We start from the raw sequence: 23326 nt of genomic DNA, 5'->3' as shown, positions 1-23326 counted from the left end.
GTAAAAAAACTAGCTAAATAGATTCTACTACTTCTCCTGAGTTTAGAAATACCCAATGTTTTTATGTTTTTTTGCTGTTTTTTGTAAGTTATAGGGCAATAAGTACAATCTGCGTTTTATGATTTCCAAATCTTTTTTAACAAATCTGGTCAGTCTGCCTCCATCTCCTCTTTGGAACATCTTTGAAGCCGGTTAACTCAATTTAACCCATTCAAACCATATATTTTTGAAAACTAGACACCCCAGGGTATTCCAAATGCTGTTATTTTAACCCTTTCCATGCACCAATTATAGAATTACACTTTGTCAAACTTTGTAATAGTAATTTTTTTTAATTTTTTTTTTCACACAAATTGTACTTTAGTTATAGATATACAGGTCCTGGTATATGTCACTGTCAAACAACCCCCCAATATGTGTTCAGGAACATCTCCTGAGTACAGCGATACCCCACATGCATGGGTTTGTCAGATTGTTTGGCTGGTAAAAGGCTACTTTTGGGGCATGCGTAATCCAGGTGGTCATTTGGTCATTCTGCCACCATCTCCTCTTTGGAATATCTTTGAAGCGGGTTAACTCAATTTAACCCATTCAAACCATATATTTTTGAAAACTAGACACCCCAGGGTATTCCAAATGCTGTTATTTTAACCCTTTCCATGCACCAATTATAGAACTACACTTTGTCAAACTTTGTATACAAGTTCTGGTATATGTCACTGTCAAACAACACCCCAATATGTGTTCAGGAACATCTCCTGAGTGGGTTTGTCGGGTTGTTTGAGATTTAAAATGCCACATTTGGGAAGTGCGCTTTTTTTCTCCATTTTGGTCAGTCTGTACCTATGCCCTATCTTTGAGCTTGGCCACTCCAATTTACCCCATCAGCCATTTTTTATATATATTAGACACCCCTTGGGTAGTTGAAGTGCTTTTATTTTAACTCTTTGTTGAGATTTTTGAGAAATTTTAGCACTTGCTCAAAATAATAAACTTTATTTTTTATTTTATTTTATTTTTTTAATACTTTTTTTATTTTTTTTTACACATTTTGCTGGTACTGGATGGTTCATCTAGTGACATCACTGCATAATTATTTTTAAATGTTAGCACATTTTTTTTTATTTTTTTTTTCCATTTTTTATTTTTTTTATTTTTTTTTTGAATATTTTACTAATCACATTGTGATTTGAAAGTCTGGAGACCGTCTAGCGAACTCTTTCTTCTTTATTGTTTTTTTTCCCGGGCCGCCGCCATCTTGCTGATGGCAAAGAACACCGGCAGCTGCGGCTGTGAACGCTCTCCGGAGCGGTCACAGCCCATCCAAAGGTAAGTGTTTGGTGTCGCTGGATGCCTCCTGATCGACACCATTTAAGTTTAGGAGGCGATCGTCGATCGCCTCCTAAACGCTTTTAAAACGGGCGTCCGGGTGTTCCCCGGGGAGGGGCCGATCTCAGCGTTACTGAATGCCTCGACATCGAGGCATTACAGTAACGCCGTTTAAGCGAAGAAAGTGATCGTTGATCACTTTCTAAGCTTATTTAATTTTTTGACGGTTCAGGACCGTCAAAGGTCATTTAGTGACCTTCTTGTCATGACGGTCCTGAACCGTCGCAAAGGGGTTATATATATATATATATACCGTATTGGCTCGAATATAGGCCGCACTTTTTTCGGGGTCTAGCGCCCGACGCCCGGGACATGCAGTCCCGGGCGCCGGGCAGGCAGCGGGGTTAGGATACAGATGCCCCGCAGCGGTGCAGGGGACCTGCATCCTACTCCCCAATACGCTCAGACAGCCTCCCCTGCCAGCACTTCCCCCGGGTACCGTCCGCACGATGCGTTTTACCTCTGCCCCCCCCCCGGACTTACCGGAGCAGACTCCCGGGTGTCTTGCGGGGCCGGCGGGGGACATCTACGCAATATGCGTATACAACTTCCAGTGCCGGGACCGGAAGTTGTATTGCGTAGATGTCCCCTGCCGGCCCCGCAAGACACCAAGGAGTCAGCATGTTTTTTGGTGCTTTTTTAAAGAAAAAAACTTTTTCTTTAAAAAAGCACCAAACTTTTAGGGTGCGGCCTATATACGGGGGCGGCCTATATCCGAGCCAATACGGTATATATTTCAAGGGATCCATGTATAAAGTGGATATAGAGGCAAAAGGTGATAATTGTTGACCTTATTTGCATGCGCCTACCCAGAATCCCTTGTGGTTGTGGCAGCACCATGAGATTTTTGAGGGAACAACAAGCCTTCTGGGTTATCTGGTGTCTGTAGATGAGTGTTTAATAATGCGTCTATATACCCCTAAATTTTAGTGGAAGGGTTTTCTATCACCTTTACCCAAAATATCTTATGTAATGGTATTTCTTGGTTACCCCAAGCCTCAAGTATTAAGACAGTATCACAACCTCATGCCGATAAGTCCCATTAAGGATGAAACAGCTGTCCATGAGTGGTGATCTGGCTATTGCACCTCTTCCCGAGTTTTGTCTAAAGCCTGTCCTGTACAGCAGGCAATTACTTTCAAGAGATCCATGTATAAAGTGGATATAGAGGCAAACGGTGATAATTGTTGACCTTATTTGCATATGCCTACCCAGAATCCCTTGTGGTTGTGGCAGCATCATGAGATTTCTGAGGGAACAACAAGCCTTGTTTTTTAATATAACTCTTGAACTAGCTTTCCGATCTGGGTGCAGGGTAAGTCCCGTGGATGCAATCTGGGCAAATCCAAGGAAAGGAAAAATGTATATAGGGGATATTGCAAGAGAACCACAAAGGATTGCAAGCCAGCAAGAGGTGGGAACTAAACTAGCGCATTCCTATTCGTACAAATCCGTTTTCGGGACAAATTTTACCATTTTGGCTATTTGTCGGAGAAACAAACTAATGCAACATTGGACAAAAGAAACAAAAAACAAATGTGCGCTATACGAAAATCTTAATTAGTTCATCACCATTTTAATTCAACTTCTTCTACGTGTTTATTTCTTTTTCTCCATGACAACCGGATGGACAAATGAGATTTCTGAAAACGTTGGACAAATAACGTCCGAACAGAAGACGGAGACGAATTTTGTAGAATACAAAGAAATCCATCCCCACCCACGAAAATTACCTTTCCGCTGGCGCCCATGTCTAGTGGAAACAAAGCTTGTTTTGACTCATGGAAGTGGCATAAGATTAAGGCCAAGTCCCAGCTGCCAGAATTCCCTGGAACTCTTTCCAGCACAACTGAACATTATACAAAAAAAGGGAGGCACACACAAGACTATAAATACAATGTCCAACATAAATATACAACACAACAAGTAATCAGCATTCATAAGTGCTATTTAAAAGTGAAAAGTGAAGGCAATAACTCTCTGTCAGGAGAGGTTGCACCTCAGCCAGTGGTGTAACTACAGGGGTTGCAGCAGCTGCAACTGTGACGGGCCAATCTCTCTAGGGGGCCTGGGCAACCACGATAATGAGGCATTCAGCAACACCGAAGACCCACCCCAGGACGCACTGTAACTGCTCCATACATGTACTGCATTCAACCATGCAAGTCAATAGAGCTTATTATGGAGTTCATTATTATGAGCAATATGGAGGCAGTAGGACCAGATGTCAAACATCCAAGGTAAAAACGCGAACTTCCCGATAGCGTTGTGCTATTTCAAAACCAATTTTGTTTTGGTCACTCTGCCCATGTGCTCTTTCGGGTATCTTTGAAGATGAACAATGCCATTAACCGCATAAAACCATATAGTTTTGAAAATTAGACACCTTAAGGTATTTCAAATGCTGGTATTTTAACCCTTTCCATGCAATAATTCTACTACCACCCATTTGTAGTAATTTATTTTGTGTTTTTTTATCACTAAAATTGTGCTTCAGGTATGGATTTACACCTCCTATTATATGTCTCTTTCAAACAAGACCCCAATATGTGTTCAGCAATATCTCCCGAGTACAGTGATACCCCCATGTATGGGTTTGTCGGGTTGTTTGGGAGGTAAAACGCCACATTGAGGAAGCGTGCATTTTTTAACTTGGAACTTTTACATCTGGTCCTACTGACCCACGTCCTAATAGGGCCATCTTTGAAGCCGGCTAATTCAATTTACCCCATCAAACCATATATTTTTGAAAACTAGACACCCCAAGGTATTTCAAATGCTAGTATTTTAACCTTTTCCTTGCATAAGATTCTACCACCAGCCTTTGCCAAAGTTTATGGTAGTAATTTTTGTGTATTTTTTTCACACAAATTATACTTCAGGTATAAATCTATAGCTCCAGGTATACGTCAATATCAAACAACATCAAATGTTCAGCATCATCTCCCAAGTACAGTGTTTGGGGGTTAAAAGGCCACATTTGGGAAGTGCACCCCCCCCCTCCCATTTTGGTCGGTCTGTGCCTATGCCCTATCTTTGAGCCCGGCCTCTTCAATTTACCTCATCAAACTGTTCATTTTTTTTTATTAGACACCCCTTCAGTATTTGAAATGCTTTTACTTTAACTCTTTCCATGTCAAGATTGTTGGGAAGATACAGTGCTAATTTTAGCACTTGCTCATAATAATAATGGGGTGAGTGTTCGGTGTCGCTGAATGCTTCGCGACCGAGACATTTCAGCGACACCATTGAAGTTTAGGAGGCGATCACTGATCGCCTCCTAAACTCTTTTAAAATAGGTGTCCGCTCCCATTCAGTGTATGGCGGATGTTGACACCCCGGGGAGGGGCCACACATGGCCCCGATGCCGATCTCAGTGCTGCTGAATGCCTCAACATCGAGGCATCCTAGATCACTTTCTAAGCTTGTGTAATGAAATGACATGTCAGGCACGTCATAGGTCGTCACCTGACCAGCATCTGAAATACCTTGGGGTGTCTAGTTTTCAAAAATATATGGTATGATGGGGTAAACTGCATTGCTGGCTTTAAATAAGTTATTTTATTAGCTTTTTTGAATGAGTAAAAGATTTTTCAAATAAAAGTAAAAAAGGGTTTTATTTTCAATGTATCATTATTATTATTTATTGTTTTATAGGAAATCAAATGATGAAAGCTCTTCTTGTCCTGAAAAAAACAATATATAACTTGCGTGGATATACTAAATAGGTGAGGAGAAAATTACAGCTAACCATGCGCACGGCAAAAGTGTTAAAACAGCCTTGGTCACAAATGGTACAAAAATTTAAATAAACAGCCTAGTCCTTCAGGGGTTAATCGCGTGTGATGTGTATGTGTAAGTAGTCTGAGTGTGTGTGAGAGTGAATATGTGTGTGTTAGCATGTATTTACATATGTGTGCCAGAGTGTATGTTGGAGGGGGTGGGACAACGATGACAGAGACAGGCTGTTTGGGGCATTCACAAGCTGGCTGAAAGATGGTACATGCAGACTGTTTGAGGGCAACAGAGGTACTCGCAAGTTGTTTGGAGGCAAAAGAGGCACATGTTGCTTGGTGAAGTTGGGGGCTCTGTGGTAGTTTTCCACACTGGAGCCTTGTGGTTTCTAGTTATGCCCTTGATCTCAGCCCACTGAAGCCAGACACAGGCCTGCCTAGTCTTAACCCCTCCACACTGACTCACTTCCATTATAATATTCTAGCAAATAACTAGAAATACAAGGACTGCGTAAAAACATAACACATCCTAAAACTGTCACTACCTACCTAAAATATAAAGGGTTATATGTCAGCATTACTAATGTTACACACACATACCCTCGTGGCCTCGTTGACTGAGACAACTATTTAGCTACCAAATTAAACGCATTAAATTGGGGCTTGGGGTTTTAATCCAGCTCAGTTCTATCTCAGAAGCGATCTATAGACATCGCAATGACTTGCATAAGGCTTTAGCCCCGTCTTTATTTCAGTTAGTATTCGCACTGCGCAATGAAATCCCAATTTCGGGAGACAGTACTTTGTAATAATAGTGTATTAACTAGCGAGAGCTATCGCTCTGTATCTGTGCCCCACAACAAATACTATACTATTTGCATTACAGCGCAAGGTTAACCACGCATTCTTAGCTCACAAACTCCCCGCTCCTTCTGGCGCCATCGCTAACCACTTTGGACACACCCACAGCTTCCTTAGTAACGGATCACTGATTGGATGTACATCAGGAAGCTACGTCTGTTGGGCGTAAGCCCTGCAGTTTTGCATATGGTGTATTCGTTAGCGCGGGAAGTTCTAGTCGCACGGAACTGAACTCATGTTGTCACCATATAACATGATATATTAGCGCAGTTTCATAGATACCGCTTTTGGTTAGTTCTGTGAATTAGTTTCGGGATCTTACTGGTCTTTGGAATTGCTGCCGTCACCTCCTCTTCGTTTCGGTTCTGTTCTATGCTTTGGAAGCGGAAATCATCTGAATCGGTCAGTGTGAATTAATTAGGTGTTTATACCAAGTTTTATATATCTATATATATCTATATATATAGATTCTCTGACTTAGTCTTCAGCTCTCTGTCGGGTACCGACTTACAATTAACAAGTTATGGTGTTTTTTTGTTTCTAAATAGATTTTGTTGGGCCAGTCGTGGTGTTACAATGCCTGTATCGTTAAAGAGCATTGAAGAAGAGCTGAAAGTCTTTGATGTCCAATTTGAAGATGATGACGTCCCTGAGAAATGTAAGGAAGGGGTGTAACTTAATGAAATGTCTCTGTTGAGGGTAGTCGATAAATGGAACTGTCTCCCAACATTAATAGAGGCTGGGGCATTAAGGGAATTAAAACACACATAAGATATGCATAAATATAGGGCTGCAACTAACGAGTGTTTTCATAATCGATTAGTTGACCAATTTTTTTTTCTATTAATCGGATACCAAAATAAATGTACACTTTTCGTTTAATTAAAATAATGTAAAGAACAAACTGGGTGTTAAAAACAGCAGAATAAAAAAACTCTAAAAAATGCATTTTCTTGTTTTTATTTCCCAACCTGCCCCCCCCTTTATCCACATTTGAGCCCAGGCTTGCCACACTGCCTCCCAGATATGCCATAATGCCCTCTGATATGCCACCCCCTGATATGCCCCATTACACCTCAGACATGTGTAACATCAGCACATTGCAGCTTTTGGGATAAAATCAAGTGAGCATCTGTGAGAGAGGGAAAACTTGGTCCTCAACCCTATAACAACAATTGAGGTGCCTGGCACATCATGGGTTTAAATGAGCTTTGAAAGTGATGAACAATCGGTGCATGTTGGGTTTTTTCTAATTCAGGACAATTACATTAATATATTGTGTGGTATTTGGTCATAGTAAAATATTAGGTATTTTTTAGAATGTATTATTCGTACTAAATATTGGACTATACATCTAAAAATGTTATTTAAAAAAAAAAAAAAAAAGCTCCACCGAAATATATTCGTTGTGTGGGTGCAAAAAATATTATTAAAAAGGAGAGAATCGTGGTTAAGGAAACATCATAAAATGCTAAAGTCTCAGGTGTTTGGGCACAATGACATTCTGACTAATTAAAGTCTTTGTAGGAAGACACTCTGTAAGAGAAATATCCTTATTGCTTGTTATAGCTCTGTGACACTTACTCATGTCCAGTATTTTAGCTGAATCCCTTTGGCAACCCTAGCAGTTGACTAAGGCAGGTCAAAAGGTTGTTTTTTTTATAGAAACTCATGGTGAGGACTTTTACTTTACAGTGGTGGAACTCTGCTCAGTTCACCGTCTGAGTGAAGAAAACATGGTCAACGAATGGATGGCTTTCAGCACTACCCGTAGTTTACGGCTCACAGTTGGCAACCTCAGCCTTCTGGAACATGAGGTAAACATTGCAATTGGAAAAATAGGTAACTCTGTAAGAGGAACTATTTGGATCCTTGAGATAAAGTTATTATGTCAGAAATTTAGGGGCTTCATTGATGTTTATTAAAATTAAATGATAGATGTAATAATCAATCCACGCCCCGAATATATAAATGATCTAAAGCTGAGTCTGCAATTGATCCAAAGAGTTGTAATTGTTGGTGCAATGGATGTAGAAGCTATTTTAACTAGAATGGCCTAGGTAGCTTTTATAGGGTCAAAGGTGAACTATGAATAGAACTAATTTGTATTTTATTACTGAGTTACAGTATGCTCTAATTAATTTCCTGACGGGAATATAGTAGTGCCTGGCTACAGAATGTTAAATACATAAATAACATGACAACTGAAATAAACTGCACCATGCAACAGCATGGGCAATTATGGAAACTAAGAAAAAACTGTTCTGGGGAAACTAGGTAGTGTTTTTAGTAGAAGAGTTAATCAAATGAGCATGAATTGGGATCTTTCCTGGGTTTATACCCAAATCCCTCTTTCTTACAGCCACGCATTGATCTCCCTAAGTTCCCACTGTCTCCCTGATGTAGCTTGTGGTACCGGTAATATTCCAGAGAATGTTACCTTGGATGTCTTTTGCCTACGTTTCTGACCTTGTGCCCTATAATCATTTTTAAGGATCCCCCCCAACTGCCCTTAACTTTTGTCGTTTGTACCAACGTGTGCTATGGCCGCTGGATCATCTCCAACCCCTCCCAACAATCTGTCTACCCGGTCCGCAATATTTCAAACCCGAGCACCTTGGAGACAGCATACTGTTCAGCATTCAGGGTCCTGGCAACAGATTACCCTATCAACCTTCCTTATAATTGAATCCCCTACCACCAGCACCTGTCTAGCCACTCAGCGGAGAAGGCTACTCACCTGGCTGCTAGGTGAATCAGCCTGTCCCAGAAATGCCTCCTCTGAGCCGATCTCCCCACCATCCTCTGGCAAACATATGGGGGTGGGGTGCCTAGATGAAAACAAGCCTGCTTAGCTCTGTGGTCATTACTACCCTTTGCACAACTAACCCCATTTCCACCTCCTCTAGCAGTAGGCTCTTCTCCATGTCGCCTATATCCTTCAGTTGCCTCTTTAGATCTATAATGTTGCATTTCAACGCCGAACCTGCTCACATTTGCAACTGTGCTATGGTCCCTGGGGAACTTACTCCAAGAGCGCATACCTTTTGCAAGAAATCCAGAGTTGCATATCCTGCATGCTGATAAGTGTAAATCCCACAGTATATAATATACAAAAAAATGATGCTCTCTATTTTGCCTTTTAACACTTCTTTGTTTGAAAAGTCCTTCACTTAGGAGTTCTCCCTTGAGTTCATCCCAGCTCAGGTTTAGTCTGCTTTACATTCAGAAACGTAAATTGCCATTATTGTGGTAAACAGAGTCATATGAAACATGTTTGTAGAACTTTAAAGGGTAAGGGCACTAACAAAATCAGTTGCTAGGAAGGAAACATACAAAATGGATTTTCAACGTGATTCATAGAATTTAGACTAGGATGATACACTGATACATCTTTTACATATGCACAATAAGCAGAAGTACATCATGGATCAATATTGCATTGCTAATTGACAGAAATATAGGTATAGACACTGGAGCGGCAATATTGTTTATTAATAAAGATCAATGGCATGCTCCTGAAGTTGAATTGTAGATTGATACCAATAAAACTAGAGACTCCCAAACCACAGCCATAATCAAAATGTTACTAAAGTGTTACAACTATACAGTATATGATAGGGTGGGCCCCCACTGGTCACAATTTTGGATGCATTTCCCTAAAAAGAAAAGGATTGCAATAGGTTTAATACCTTTTTAAAAAAAGTCTGCTTTTCATGGTTCTTCTGTGAAGCTTAAAGACACAGCATTTAAATTGCAGCTGAAACATGGTGCTAGAGCCCTGCGCAGGACGGCTTTTTTAATCCCGCTCCCACTGATTTTTTTTTTGCTCGCTCCCGCAATGTGGGTGTTCCGCTCCCGCCACATTTGTGGCCAATTACGCCCACCTCCTTACCTGAACTGCGAAGTTCCCGCGCAGTCCCGCAAGGCTGCCTTCTCGCTGCTCCCTCACAGTGACTCCGTTTTGTTCCTGGCCGATGCAGGAGAGGAGACACCGTAAGGGAGCAGCGAGAAGGCAGCCTTGCGGGACTGCGCCGGATTACCGGTGTAGAGAAGTAGCTGAGCATCGCCAATTGTTCCAGTCGAGAAAAAGTCAGGTCATTTGTGAGGACTGCTGCATGGGATGTTACTGACCAAAGGACCTTATCAGCTATTTTTAACACTACACAAGAAATTTCACCAACAACCTCGCAAAAGACTGCAGAGAGATGGTTTTTTTTTTAGAGGTGCATTGTGACTGGAACGACCTGTACCTCGATTGGGTACACCCGCCAGGCGATCCTTCCTTCTCCCCATGACCACTGGGAACACAAAACTTCAACCGCCAGGCAAGGCTAGCGGAGACATCAGGAATCATAGCTCTTCGGGAACCTCGGTGGCACTGTAGTATACACAAGCAAAGCAATACAGTGCTTTACCGCCCTGACAAGGGCAGCACCAAGGCTTATCCCAATAACAGGACTCTGTATTGAGGTAAAACAGGAACTAACTTTATTATACATAAATCCAAGCAAAGTGATGAGATATTGCACTGCAATTAGTGTCCACCGTCTATAATTGGAAATACAGCCTCCAGGCGCCGCCCAAGTCACTGAAGCTTCTGACATGCATACTTTTAGGACATCAAATATAGGCAACATAACGACAAAACAAATGCTGATGTCATGTCCAGGCCTCCAATGGCAAAAACAGTTAATATATTAGTGCAAACTTGTCATCATACCGGTTCAACACCATTAATTTCAAAAGTAATGGCTGAAGAAACGGCCCATTATGTATGAAGCAGCAGGCCAGGGGGTATGTATGATTTTGCTCGTAGCGGATGCAGGTTCAACGTGCTCACAAGCTTGTACAATGTCTGCAACAACTACTTCTGCAACTATATCAGTTTTACAAAAGGTTTTGTCAACTTTTGGATTAGCAGTGGAGTTGGTCTCAGACATTAGATCACAATTTACTTCAAAGGAGTTTGCAACTTTTCATTAAATCAAAAGGTATCACTCATGAACTTGTGCACTGTATCATCAGACAACCAATTATCAGATGAAGCTTTTTGTGGCCACATTTAAGAAAGCTGTGTACAGGCTTATAAAGTAATCATTAACAACATTTGGGAAAATTGTGAATGATTTCCTATTTTGGTACCAAACACCACCTCAGGCAACTACAGGGAAGATACCTGCCAAGTTGATGTTTGAGAGATCAATACTCAGACCAAACCCAGACATAGGCCTTCCACAATGGCTGAAAGAGCACCTGTTTAATGAAGGAGATAAACGCTATCTGTCCTATTTTGGTGTGTTACTTTCAATAAAAGTGTGGTTAACACACCAATACTAACAGCAATCACTCCTATCATGCCCAGGCAACCAGTGCTAGAATCTGGGCATGAAAGGATTGTTATTGCTATTGGCAATCTTACTCATATCATGCTAAGTCAGCTAGTACATGCTAGAATCCGGGTATGCCTGGGCATGGATGCCAACATGCACTATGTACTGAAGCAGAGCATGATCCCCCTCCCTTCGGAGACTGGGCCGCAGGGCAGTATTCCAACATAACACACCTCCAAGACGACCACTGCCTTGCTAAAGAAGCTGAGGGTAAAGGTGATGGACTGGCCAAGCATGTCTCCAGACATAAACCCTATTGAGCATCTGTGGGGCATCCTCAAACGGAAGGTGGGGGAGTGTAAGGTCTCTCACATCTACCAGCTCCATGATGTCATCATGGAGGAGTGGAAGAGGACTCTAGCGTCAACCTGTGAAGCTCTGGTTTACTCCATGTCCAAGATGGTTAAGGCAGTGCTGAAAAATAATGGTGGCCACACAAAATATTGACACGTTGGGCCCAATTTGGACATTTCCACTTAGGGGTGTATTCAATTTTGTTCCCAAGTTTAAGACGTTAATGGCTGTGTGTTGTGTTTTACAGTGTTATACAGGCTGTACACGCACTACTTTACATTGTGGCAGAGTGCCATTTCTTCAATGTTGTCACATGAAAAGATATAATATATTTAGAAAAATGTGAGGGGTGTAATCACCTTTGTGAGATAGTGTGTGTGTATATATATATATATATATATATATATATATATATATATATATATATATATATATATATATATATAACAATTTTGTCCAGTTTTGGTGTGTTAATAAAAGTGTGGGATTTTTTTTAAAAGGTGGGGGTGTCATTTTTGGTTTCGGCTAAGTGAATGCTGAATTCTCGGTTTCGGTCCAGAAATTTTCATTTCGGTGCATCCCTATACTAAGCCAGGTGCTGAAGTGTTAGGCCTACACCACATCAATGTTTGGCTTAGCATATAGCGATAGGGGTTATGCTGCATTATTGTCAATGTCTGGCTCAATGTATAGTGATAGGTGTTATTCTGTACCACTGTCAATGTGTGCCTCAGTATATAGTGATAGGTGTTATGCTGTACCACCATCAATTGTTTAAGTGGGTGGGGGGCACATAAAGGATCCGCCCCAGGATTGTTATTTTATAAGTTGATATATTTATTTTATTATGCAATTCTTATGGAAAAGGAGGCTTGCTTTTTGGGATGACAATTAGTTTTTAGCTTTGAGTCACAAAGGAGTATTCGCTTGGCATGTGTGATATCAAGTGAGAGGAGTTTAAGTTCCTTGCTGTTAAATATGTTAGGATGCTACTTTAGAGAACAAAATGTGTGTGCAGAGAGGTCCAGATTCAGAGGTAGGCATTTTGGATAAAATTCCACAGAATATCCTATCTAGAAACATTGGAGTCTTCATTCTAGATGTATATTCAACCTTGATTAGTGACTTCTGAGCTTGTTGGCAACATAGCATTTCTATTTGAAGTGAATAATTGAGATGGACAAAAAGTGAACTGTTTAATCAATAATCTATGCATTGTACTGATTATATTGTAACAGCAGATTCTTTCAAATATATTTTGTTAAAGTTAGCAATATAAAACACAGATAAAAAGGGGGAGGTCTTCAGACATAAGCATTAATGATAACATAATAGTCATTAAATGTAATAGTAACAGCAGATGTAGATGAGAAAATGACTAGAAATATTTGTCATACGTTCCTTTCCATGGTAAATAGTTATCCATCCTTTTTATCCGTTAACTACATCATTGTCACCTGGTTAATTTTCTCCAATCTCTTAATCTCATAAATGCCAGTGTTTATCTTTCTCTGTTAAATTAACATTTTATTTGAGTTTTTGGTTTTAATTTAACTATGCTGCATATACTTACCCCTGACATTTATTTTCTTTAGGTTAGAGGTGTACAATGGCATATGTTACTCAATGACTTGTATGTTTGTTTTTGTGAATTAATTATACCAGATATTTCTTTTGCTGATTTTTCTTTTTCTTTCTCTCTTATATAATGTGAATATCCTAAGGCAAACTTTGTCATGGCTGGCAATTTTTCCTTTTTGGGGAAGGCAAGAGCCAATTCAAGTGAATTTGCTCATTATTTGGCTATGATGCTTTAATATTGTTAACAACAAGTCTGTTTTACTTTATGAAACATGGCTTAATTATTTAATTTGCAGGTTTTGAATAAAAAAAACATGAATCCACGGCATCATATGAAGAAAGAAAAGCACTGTGGCAACAGAGACTTTAACACTATTGAAGAGCTGTATCCTTTTCATTCACATACCCTATTTTCAGATTTAGTAGACCAAAAACATTTTAAACAAAGCATGTTAATGAATCAGTGAAGGGAACTGGCAAAGTTGCTTTACACGACAATATTGAGCATAATCAAACAGAGGGCTTTGACACCCCTTTTGCTCGATTTTTATATTTGTATACTGTTATGGTACTTAGTACCTTTTTGCAGAAAAAGCAGCGTAACATGTATTCATATGATGCACAGATCAATTTTTCTATATGTATTGTAATGCTATTAAATATCGTTAATGCTCATGTATTTGAGAAATTGTGAATTTGAATTGTGTTTTATCTTTGATGTACAATCTAAGTATTGTGGTAGAGACTGAAGAAGAGAACCTCCTGGATTCGTATTCCACACCTGCCAAGGTGAGTGTATGATAAAGAGAACAAGAATTAAGTAGGGTAATAAAGGCTGACCTAGATGGATACATTGGGTAACTGGGCTGATAAATGAAAAATGAGATTCAATGTAGACAAATGCAAAATTATGCATTTTGGGCATAATAAAAATGCAAAGTATCATTTAAATGGTGTTTCTTTGCGGAAATGTAATGAAAAAGATTTGGGAGTAATTGTAGACAATAGACTTAGCGGTAGTGCACAGTGCCAGCTAGCAGCTCAAAGGCAAATAAGACAGTGGCATGTATTAAAAGGAGAATTAACTCACGGGAGGAAGATATTATTCTGCCTCTTTACAGGTCCTTGGTAAGACCCCCACCTTGATTATGCAGTTCTATTCTGGGTGCCTTTTCTTAAAAAAAAGACATTATGGGACTAGAGGAGGGCCACAAAACTAATAAGGGGAATGGGAAGTTTTAGTTTTCAAGAGACTAGAAAAGTTACATTTGTACATATTAGAGGGAATATGATGTTATATAAATATGTACAGGGCACATACAAAGGGCTCTATAAAGACCTATTCATTAATAGAACATTACAAAAGACAACAGGTCACCCGCTAATTTAGTCTGACAGCGAAGGGGAATTTTTTTTTACAGTATGGACAATAAAAGTATGGAATTCATTGTCTGAAGAGGTGGTGCTAGCAAATACATTAGATGCCTTTAAAGGGGCCTGGATACTTTTTTTTTAATGAAGCAGAACATAGAGGGCTATGTATGATAGTATAGGAATTAATATTTATTTAGCGCTTGTTAATCCAAGGAGAAATCTGATTGCCATTTGGAGTCAAGAAGGATTTGTTTCCCCCATTGAAAGCACAATTTGAAATTGCTGACATATTGTTTTTTTGCCTTCTTTTGGATTAACAATGGTTAACAAGGAACAGGAAAAGGGTTGAGCTTTGATGGACTCAAGTCTTTTCTCAACCTAAACTACTATAACACTATTTAACCCATTCAAGAACAGGAGTTTCTACCCATTACCCTTAGTGAGCTATTTTTATTCAATCATGATCACTGTTCCCTCTAAGCTGTGCGCTTTTGAGGGAGCGCACACGATCTAACATTGTGCGCACAGTACCTAATGGGGAGCTGGGGGAGGGCGGGCAGTCCGTCCAGGGTGACGCTGGCACTCCTCCAGAGACGGACATTAATGTCCGCCGCTGGAGGAGCAAGCTCGGTTGGGGAGATCAAAAATCTCACCCAAACCGGCTTAAAATCAATCAAGGGAGCGGGAGGTCTGTTAATACAGACCTCCGATCCTGCTCCCTTGCTATGCGCGCGGCAACTGATGCTGTGCGTCGGTATTTGAAGGCAGATCCCGGCACACAGCACTGAAGCCACGCCCACCTTCTTTACTGCACCGGAAGGACAGAAGAAGAAGAAGAAGAGTCAAGAGGAAGAACGAAGAGGAGGAGGAAAAGTAACTAACAGAGGAAAGGTAGGAAAACATTATGTATATACCGTATTTGCTCGATTATAAGACGACCCCGATTATAAGACGACCCCCCAAAATCAAAATATTAATTTAGGAAAAAAACAAAAAGCCTGAATATAAGACGACCCTATAGGAAAAAAGTTTTACCAGTAAATATTAATTCATGTAAATTATTTTTTCATGTTTAATAAAAGCTATGATTGAGAAAAATATATTTTTTAAATTTCCTTTTATTTGCCAACCTGCCTCCCCCCAGTTATGCCACTCTGCCCCCAGAAATGCTTTATACCCCCCTATTTGCCACTCTGCCCCATGAGATGCCTTATACCCCTATATGCCACTCTGGCATATAGGGGGTTAAAAGGCATATCATGGGGCTGAGTGGCATATAGGGGGTTAAAATGCATTTCTGGAGGTATATAGGCATATCATGGGGCTGAGTGGCATATAGGGGGTTAAAATGCATTTCTGGAGGTCCAGAAATGCATTTTAACCTCCTATATGCCACTCAGCCCCATGATATGCCTTTTAACCCAGCATGTACTGGCTGCCTTGGCTTGATAGGAGTGTGATTGCTGTTAGCAGTTTGATATATATATCTATATCAAACTGCTAACAGCAATCACACTCCTATCAAGCCAAGGCAGCCAGTACATGCTGGAACCTGGGGATGATAGTAGTGGGATTACAGCCTCCCTATGCCATGCTACAACCCCCACCCCCCTTACACATCCATGCTATCACACACAAACACATTTAAATACTCATTCGTTCCATTAATCACACATACTTCACACATTAAACACACATTAATCACACATACTTACCCAAAAACCCTCCCCCACCCCCTTACCTGAACTGCAGATCTCTCACTCGAAGACTTCTGCAGGGGACCGGCTGTAGAGCAACTTCTCTGGCCCCGCCCCCAGAGGAGGGAGGGGGAGATAGAGCTCTGTGAGGACGCTGCAAGCTTCCTGTCCTCCTGCTTCTAACAGAAGAGACGCTGCTCGCGACCGGTAAGCAGCATGGCCCCAGCAGACATTTTTTGGGGGGTTTGAGAAGACGACCCCGATTATAAGACGAGGGGTATTTTTCAGAGCATTTGCTCTGGAAAAAACCTCGTCTTATAATCGAGCAAATACGGTATATATATATATACAATGTGTATATATATATATAATATTTGGGCTACTGAAAGTTAGGGGAGGTGGGGGTTAATTTAGGGGCAGTTATGGTTAGTGGGGTGTTTAGGGTTAATTTAGGGGCAGTTATGGTTAATTGGGTGTTTAGGGTTAATTTAGGGGCAGTTATGTTAATAGGGTGTTTAGGGTTAATTTAGGAGCAGCTGTGGTTAATGAGGTGTTTGGGGTTAATTTGAGGCAGTTGTGGTTAATGGTGTGTTTAGGGTTAATTTAGGGGATGCTGTGGTTGATGGGGTCTTTAGGGTTAATTTAGGGGATGCTGTGGTTAAGGGGGTGTTAAGGGTTAATTTAGGGGCAGTTATGGTTAATGGGGAGTTTAGGGTTAATTTAGGGGAATCTAAATCCTGGGGGCAGTGAAGTGACATATCTGGGGGTATAAGGCATATACAGTATATAAGGCATATGTGGGGAGGGCAGTGTGGCATGTCTGGGGAGGACGGAGTGGTGTATCAGGGTGTATAAGGCATATCTGGGGGTAGAGTGGCATATCTGGGGGTAGAGAAGTGGCATGTCTGGGAGGCAGGGTGGCATGTCTGGGGAGGATGGAGTGGGGATATAAGGCGTATCAGGCACAGTGGCAGATGTGGGAGGCAGCGTGGCATATGTGGGAGGCATTGTGGAGTGGCAGATGTGGGAGGCAGCATGGCGTGGCATATGTGGGGAGGGCAGGGTGGCATGTCTGGGGAGGATGGAGTGGTGTTTCAGGGGGTATAAGGCGTATCAGGCACAGTGGCATGTGGGGGGTAGAGTGGAGTGGCAGATGTGGGAGGCAGCGTGGAGTGGCAGATGTGGGAGGCAGCGTGGCGTGGCATATGTGGGAGGCAGCGTGGAGTGGCAGATGTTGGGAGGTGGTGTGGTATATGTGGGAGGCAGCGTGGAGTGCTGTGGTAGGCAGCGTGGCATATGTGGGGGGGCAGCATGGCATGTCTGGGAGGCAGCGTAGCAAGCCTGGGCTCAAATGTGCATATATTGGGGGGCTGGTTGGGAAATAAAGACAAGAAATGTATTATCAAAGTTTTTTTATTCTGCTGTTTGTATTTAACATCATTTGTTTAGTAAATTATTTTAAATAAATGAAAAATTTACATTAATTTTTTTTATCCGATTAATCGATTAATCGAAAAAATAATCGGCCAACTAATCGATTATTAAAATAATCGTTAGTTGCAGCCCTACATTTGACCCATTTCTGATAAGAATATGGGTATAATTATTTTTTTACATGGGGATTATGGGTGGAATATTATAGTTATACATGCCAAGGAACACATTTGACACATTTCTGATAAGAATATGGGAATATTATTATTTTTACATGGGGATTATGGGTTGAATATCATGGTTACAGATGCCAAGGAACAAATTTGACCTGTTTCGGATAAGAATATGGGTATACTCATTTTTTACATGGGGATTATGGGTGGAATATTATATTTACACATGCTAAGGAACACATTTGACCTGTTTTTGATAAGAATATGGCTATAAATATTTTTTTACATGGGGATTATGGGTGGAATATTATAGTTACACATGCTAAGGAACATATTTGACCCATTTCTGATAAGAATATGGCTATAAATATTTTTTTACATGGGGATTATGGGTGGAATATTATAGTTACACATGCTAAGGAACACATTTGACCCATTTCTGATAAGAATATGGGTATACTCATTTTTTTACATGGGGAATATTGCTGGAATATTATAGTTACACATGCTAAGGAACATATTTGACCTGTTTTTAATAAGAATATGGCTATAAATATTTTTTTTACATGGGGAATATGGGTGGAATATTATAGTTACACATGCTAATGAACATATTTTACCCATTTCTGACAAGAATATGGGAGTATTATTATTTTTATATGGGGATTATGGGTGGAATATTATAGTTTCACATGCTAAGGAACACATTTGACCTGTTTTTGATAAGAATATGGCTATAAATATTTTTTTACATGGGGATTATGGGTGGAATATTATAGTTACAAATGCTAAGTAACATGTTGACCCATTTCTGATAAGAATATGGGTATAATTATTTTTTTACATGGGGATTATGGGTGGAATATTATAGTTACACATGCTAAGGAACATATTTGACCCATTTCTGATAAGAATATGGGTATAATTATTTTTTTACATGGGGATTATGGTTGGAATATTATAGTTATACATGCTAAGGAACATATTTGACCCATTTCTGATAAGAATATGGGTATACTCATTTTTTTACATGGGGATTATGGGTGGAATATTATAGTTTCACATGCCAAGGAACACATTTGACACATTTCTGATAAGAATATGGGAATATTATTATTTTTACATGGGGATTATGGGTTGAATATCGTGGTTACAGATGCCAAGGAACAAATTTGACCTGTTTCGGATAAGGATATGGGTATACTCATTTTTTTACATGGGGATTATGGGTGGAATGTCATATTTACACATGCTAAGGAACACATTTGACCCATTTCTGATAAGAATATGGGAATATTATTATTTTTACATGGGATTATGGGTGGAATATTATAGTTACACAGGCTAAGGAACACATTTGACCCATTTCTGATAAGAATATGGGTATAATATTTTTTTTACATGGGGATTATGGGTGGAATATCATGGTTACACATGCTACGGAACACATTTGGCCCATTTCTGATAAGAATATGGGTATAATATTTTGTTTTATATGGGGATTATGGGTGGAATATCATGGTTACACATGTCAAAGAACACATTTGACCTGTTTCTGAAAACAATATGGGAATATTATTATTTTTACAGGGGGATTATGGGTGGAATATTATAGTTACACATGCTTATTAACATATTTGACCCATTTCTGATAAGAATATGGGTATAATATTTTTTTACATGGGGATTATGGGTGGAATATTATAGTTACACATGCTTATTAACATATTTGACCCATTTCTGATAAGAATATGGGTATAATATTTTTTTTACATGGGGAATATGGGTGGAATATCATGGTTGCAGATGCCAAGGAACAAATTTGACCCATTTTTGATAAGAATATGGGCATTTTATTATTTTTACATGGGGATTATGGGTGGAATATTATAGTTACACATGCTAAGTAACATATTTGACCCGTTTCTGATAAGAATATGAGTATAATATTTTTTTACATGGGGGATTATGGGAGGAATATCATGGCTACACATACTAAGGAACATTTGACCTGTTTCTGATAACAATATTGGTATAATTATTTGTTTTACATGGGGATTGTGGGTGAAATATTATAGTTACACATGCTAAGGAACACATTTGATCTATTTCTAAAAGAATATGGCTATAAATATTTTTTTACATGGGTATTATGGGTGGAATATCATGGTTACAGATGCCAAGGAACAAATTTGACGTTTTTCTGACAGGAATATGGGAGTATTATTATTTTTATATGGGGATTATGGGTGGAATATTATAGTTACACATGCTAAGGAACATATTTGACCTGTTTCGGATAAGAATATGGATATACTCATTTTTTTACAGGGGGATTATGGGTGGAATATTATAGTTACACATGCTAAGGAACACATTTGACCTGTTTTTGAAAAGAATATGGGTATAATTATTTTTTTACATGGGGATTATGGGTGGAATATCATGGTTACACATGCTAAGGAACATATTTGACCTGTTTCGGATAAGAATATGGGTATATTAATTTTTTTTTACTGGGGGATTATGGGTGGAATATTATAGTTACACATGCTAAGGAACACATTTGACCTGTTTTTGATAAGAATATGGGTATAATTATTTTTTAATCCCCATGTAAAAAAAATATTTATAGCCATATTCTTTTAGAAAAAGGTCAAATGTGTTCCTTAGCATGTGTAACTGTAATATTCCACCCACAATCCCCATGTAAAAAAAAAAATAATTATACCCATATTGTTATCAGAAACAGGTCAAATATGTTCCTTAGTATGTGTAGCCATGATATTCCACCCATAATCCCCATGTAAAAAAATATTATACTCATATACTTATCAGAAATGGGTCAAATATGTTACTTAGCATGTGTAACTATAATATTCCACCCATAATCCCCATGTAAAAATAATAAAATGCCCATATTCTTATCAAAAATGGGTCAAATTTGTTCCTTGGCATCTGCAGCCATGATATTCCACCCATATTCCCCATGTAAAAAAATATTATACCCATATTCTTATCAGAAATGGGTCAAATGTGTTAGTTAGCATGTGTAACTATGATATTCTGCCCATAATCCCCATGCAAAAATAATAATACTCCCATATTCCTATCGGAAAAAGGTCGAATTTGTTCCTTGGCATGTGTAACTATAGTATTCCACCCATATTCCCCATGTAAAAAAAATATTATACCCATATTCTTATCAGAAACGGGTCAAATGTGTTCCTTAGCATGTGTAACCATGATATTCCACCCATAATCACCACGTAAAAAATATTTATAGCCATATTCTTATCAAAAACAGGTCAAATATGTTCCTTAGCATGTGTAACCATGATATTCCACCCATAATCCCCATGTAAAAAAATATTTATAGCCATATTCTTATCAAAAACAGGTCAAATATGTTCCTTAGCATGTGTAAGCATGATATTCCACCCATAATCCCCATGTAAAAAAATATTTATAGCCATGTTCTTATCAAAAACAGGTCAAATATGTTCCTTAGCATGTGTAACTATATTATTCCACCCATGATCCCCATGTAAAAATAATATTACTCCCATATTACTGTCAGAAACAGGTCAAATATGTTCCTTAGTATGTGTAGCCATGATATTCCACCCATAATCCCCATGTAAAAAAATATTATACTCATATACTTATCAGAAATGGGTCAAATATGTTACTTAGCATGTGTAACTATAATATTCCACCCATAATCCCCATGTAAAAATAATAAAATGCCCATATTCTTATCAAAAATGGGTCAAATTTGTTCCTTGGCATCTGCAACCATGATATTCCACCCATATTCCCCATGTAAAAAATATTATACCCATATTCTTATCAGAAATGGGTCAAATGTGTTAGTTAGCATGTGTAACTATGATATTCTGCCCATAATCCCCATGCAAAAATAATAATACTCCCATATTCCTGTCAGAAAAAGGTCAAATTTGTTCCTTGGCATCTGTAACCATGATATTCAACCCATAATCCCCATGTAAAAATAATAATATTCCCATATTCTTATCAGAAATGGGTCAAATGTGTTCCTTGGCATGTGAAACTATAATATTCCACCCATAATCCCCATGTAAAAAAATGAGTATACCCATATTCTTAATAGAAATGGGTGAAATGTGTTCCTTTGCATGTGTATCTATAATATTCCACCCATATTCCCCATGTAAAAAATATTTATAACCATATTCTTATCAAAAACAGGTCAAATATGTTCCTTAGCATGTGTAACTATAATATTCCACCCATAATCCCCATGTAAAAAAATAATTATACCCATATTCTTATCCGAAACGGGTCAAATATGTTCCTTAGGATGTGTAACTATAATATTCCACCCATAATCCCCATGTAAAAATATTTATAGCCATATTCTTATAAAAAACAGGTCAAATGTGTTCTTTAGCATGTGTAACTATAATATTCCACCCATAATCCCCATGTAAAAAAATAATTATACCCATATTCTTATCAGAAACGGGTCAAATATGTTCCTTAGGATGTGTAACTATAATATTCCACCCATAATCCCCATGTAAAAATAAAAATACTCCCATATTCCTGTCAGAAAAAGGCCAAATTTGTTCCTTGGCATCTGTAACCATGATCTTCAACCCATAATCCAGATGTAAAAATCATAATATTCCCATATTTTTATCAGAAATGTGTCAAATGTGTTCCTTGGCATGTGAAACTCTAATATTCCACCCATAATCCCCATGTAAAAAAAATAGTATACCCATATTCTTATCAGAAATGGGTGAAATATGTTCCTTAGCATGTGTAACTCTAATATTCCACCCATAATCCCCATGTAAAAAAATTAGTATACCCATATTCTTATCAGAAATGGGTGAAATATGTTCCTTAGCATGTGTAACTATAATATTCCACCCATAATCCCCATGTAAAAATATTTATAGCCATATTCTTATAAAAAACAGGTCAAATGTGTTCTTTAGCATGTGTAACTATAATATTCCACCCATAATCCCCATGTAAAAAATAATTATACCCATATTCTTATCAGAAACGGGTCAAATATGTTCCTTAGCATGTGTAACTAATTCCACCCATAATCCCCATGTAAAAATTATAATACTCCCATATTCCTGTCAGAAAAAGGTCAAATTTGTTCCTTGGCATCTGTAACCATGATATTCAACCTATAATCCCCATGTAAAAATAATAATACTCCCATATTTTTATCAGAAATGGGTCAAATATGTTCATTAGCATGTGTAACTATAATATTCCACCCATATTCCCCATGTAAAAAAATATTTATAGCCATATTCTTATCAAAAACAGGTCAAATATGTTCCTTAGCATGTGTAACTATAATATTCCACCCATAATCCCCATGT

The 23326-nt window shown here is 38.8% G+C and overlaps 1 protein-coding gene across 1 annotated transcript in view; it reads left to right on the top strand.

The window, feature by feature from the left end:
- Window positions 1-6159: 6159 nt before the first annotated feature.
- Window positions 6160-23326, top strand: part of POLA2 (DNA polymerase alpha 2, accessory subunit) — a 61648-nt gene continuing 44481 nt past the window's right edge. The window contains exons 1-5 of the mRNA XM_053448705.1: window positions 6160-6386; window positions 6533-6642; window positions 7680-7801; window positions 13549-13637; window positions 13984-14041. Of these exons, the coding sequence (XP_053304680.1) occupies window positions 6561-6642; window positions 7680-7801; window positions 13549-13637; window positions 13984-14041 (351 nt within the window). The 5' untranslated portion in view covers window positions 6160-6386; window positions 6533-6560. The remainder of the gene's footprint in view (window positions 6387-6532; window positions 6643-7679; window positions 7802-13548; window positions 13638-13983; window positions 14042-23326) is intronic.

The sequence above is a fragment of the Spea bombifrons genome, chromosome 10 (genome assembly GCF_027358695.1).
Source record: "Spea bombifrons isolate aSpeBom1 chromosome 10, aSpeBom1.2.pri, whole genome shotgun sequence".
Lineage (NCBI taxonomy): Eukaryota > Metazoa > Chordata > Amphibia > Anura > Pelobatidae > Spea > Spea bombifrons.
The sequence above is the reverse complement of the archived record's forward strand: the minus strand, read 5'-3'. Positions and strand labels throughout refer to the sequence as shown.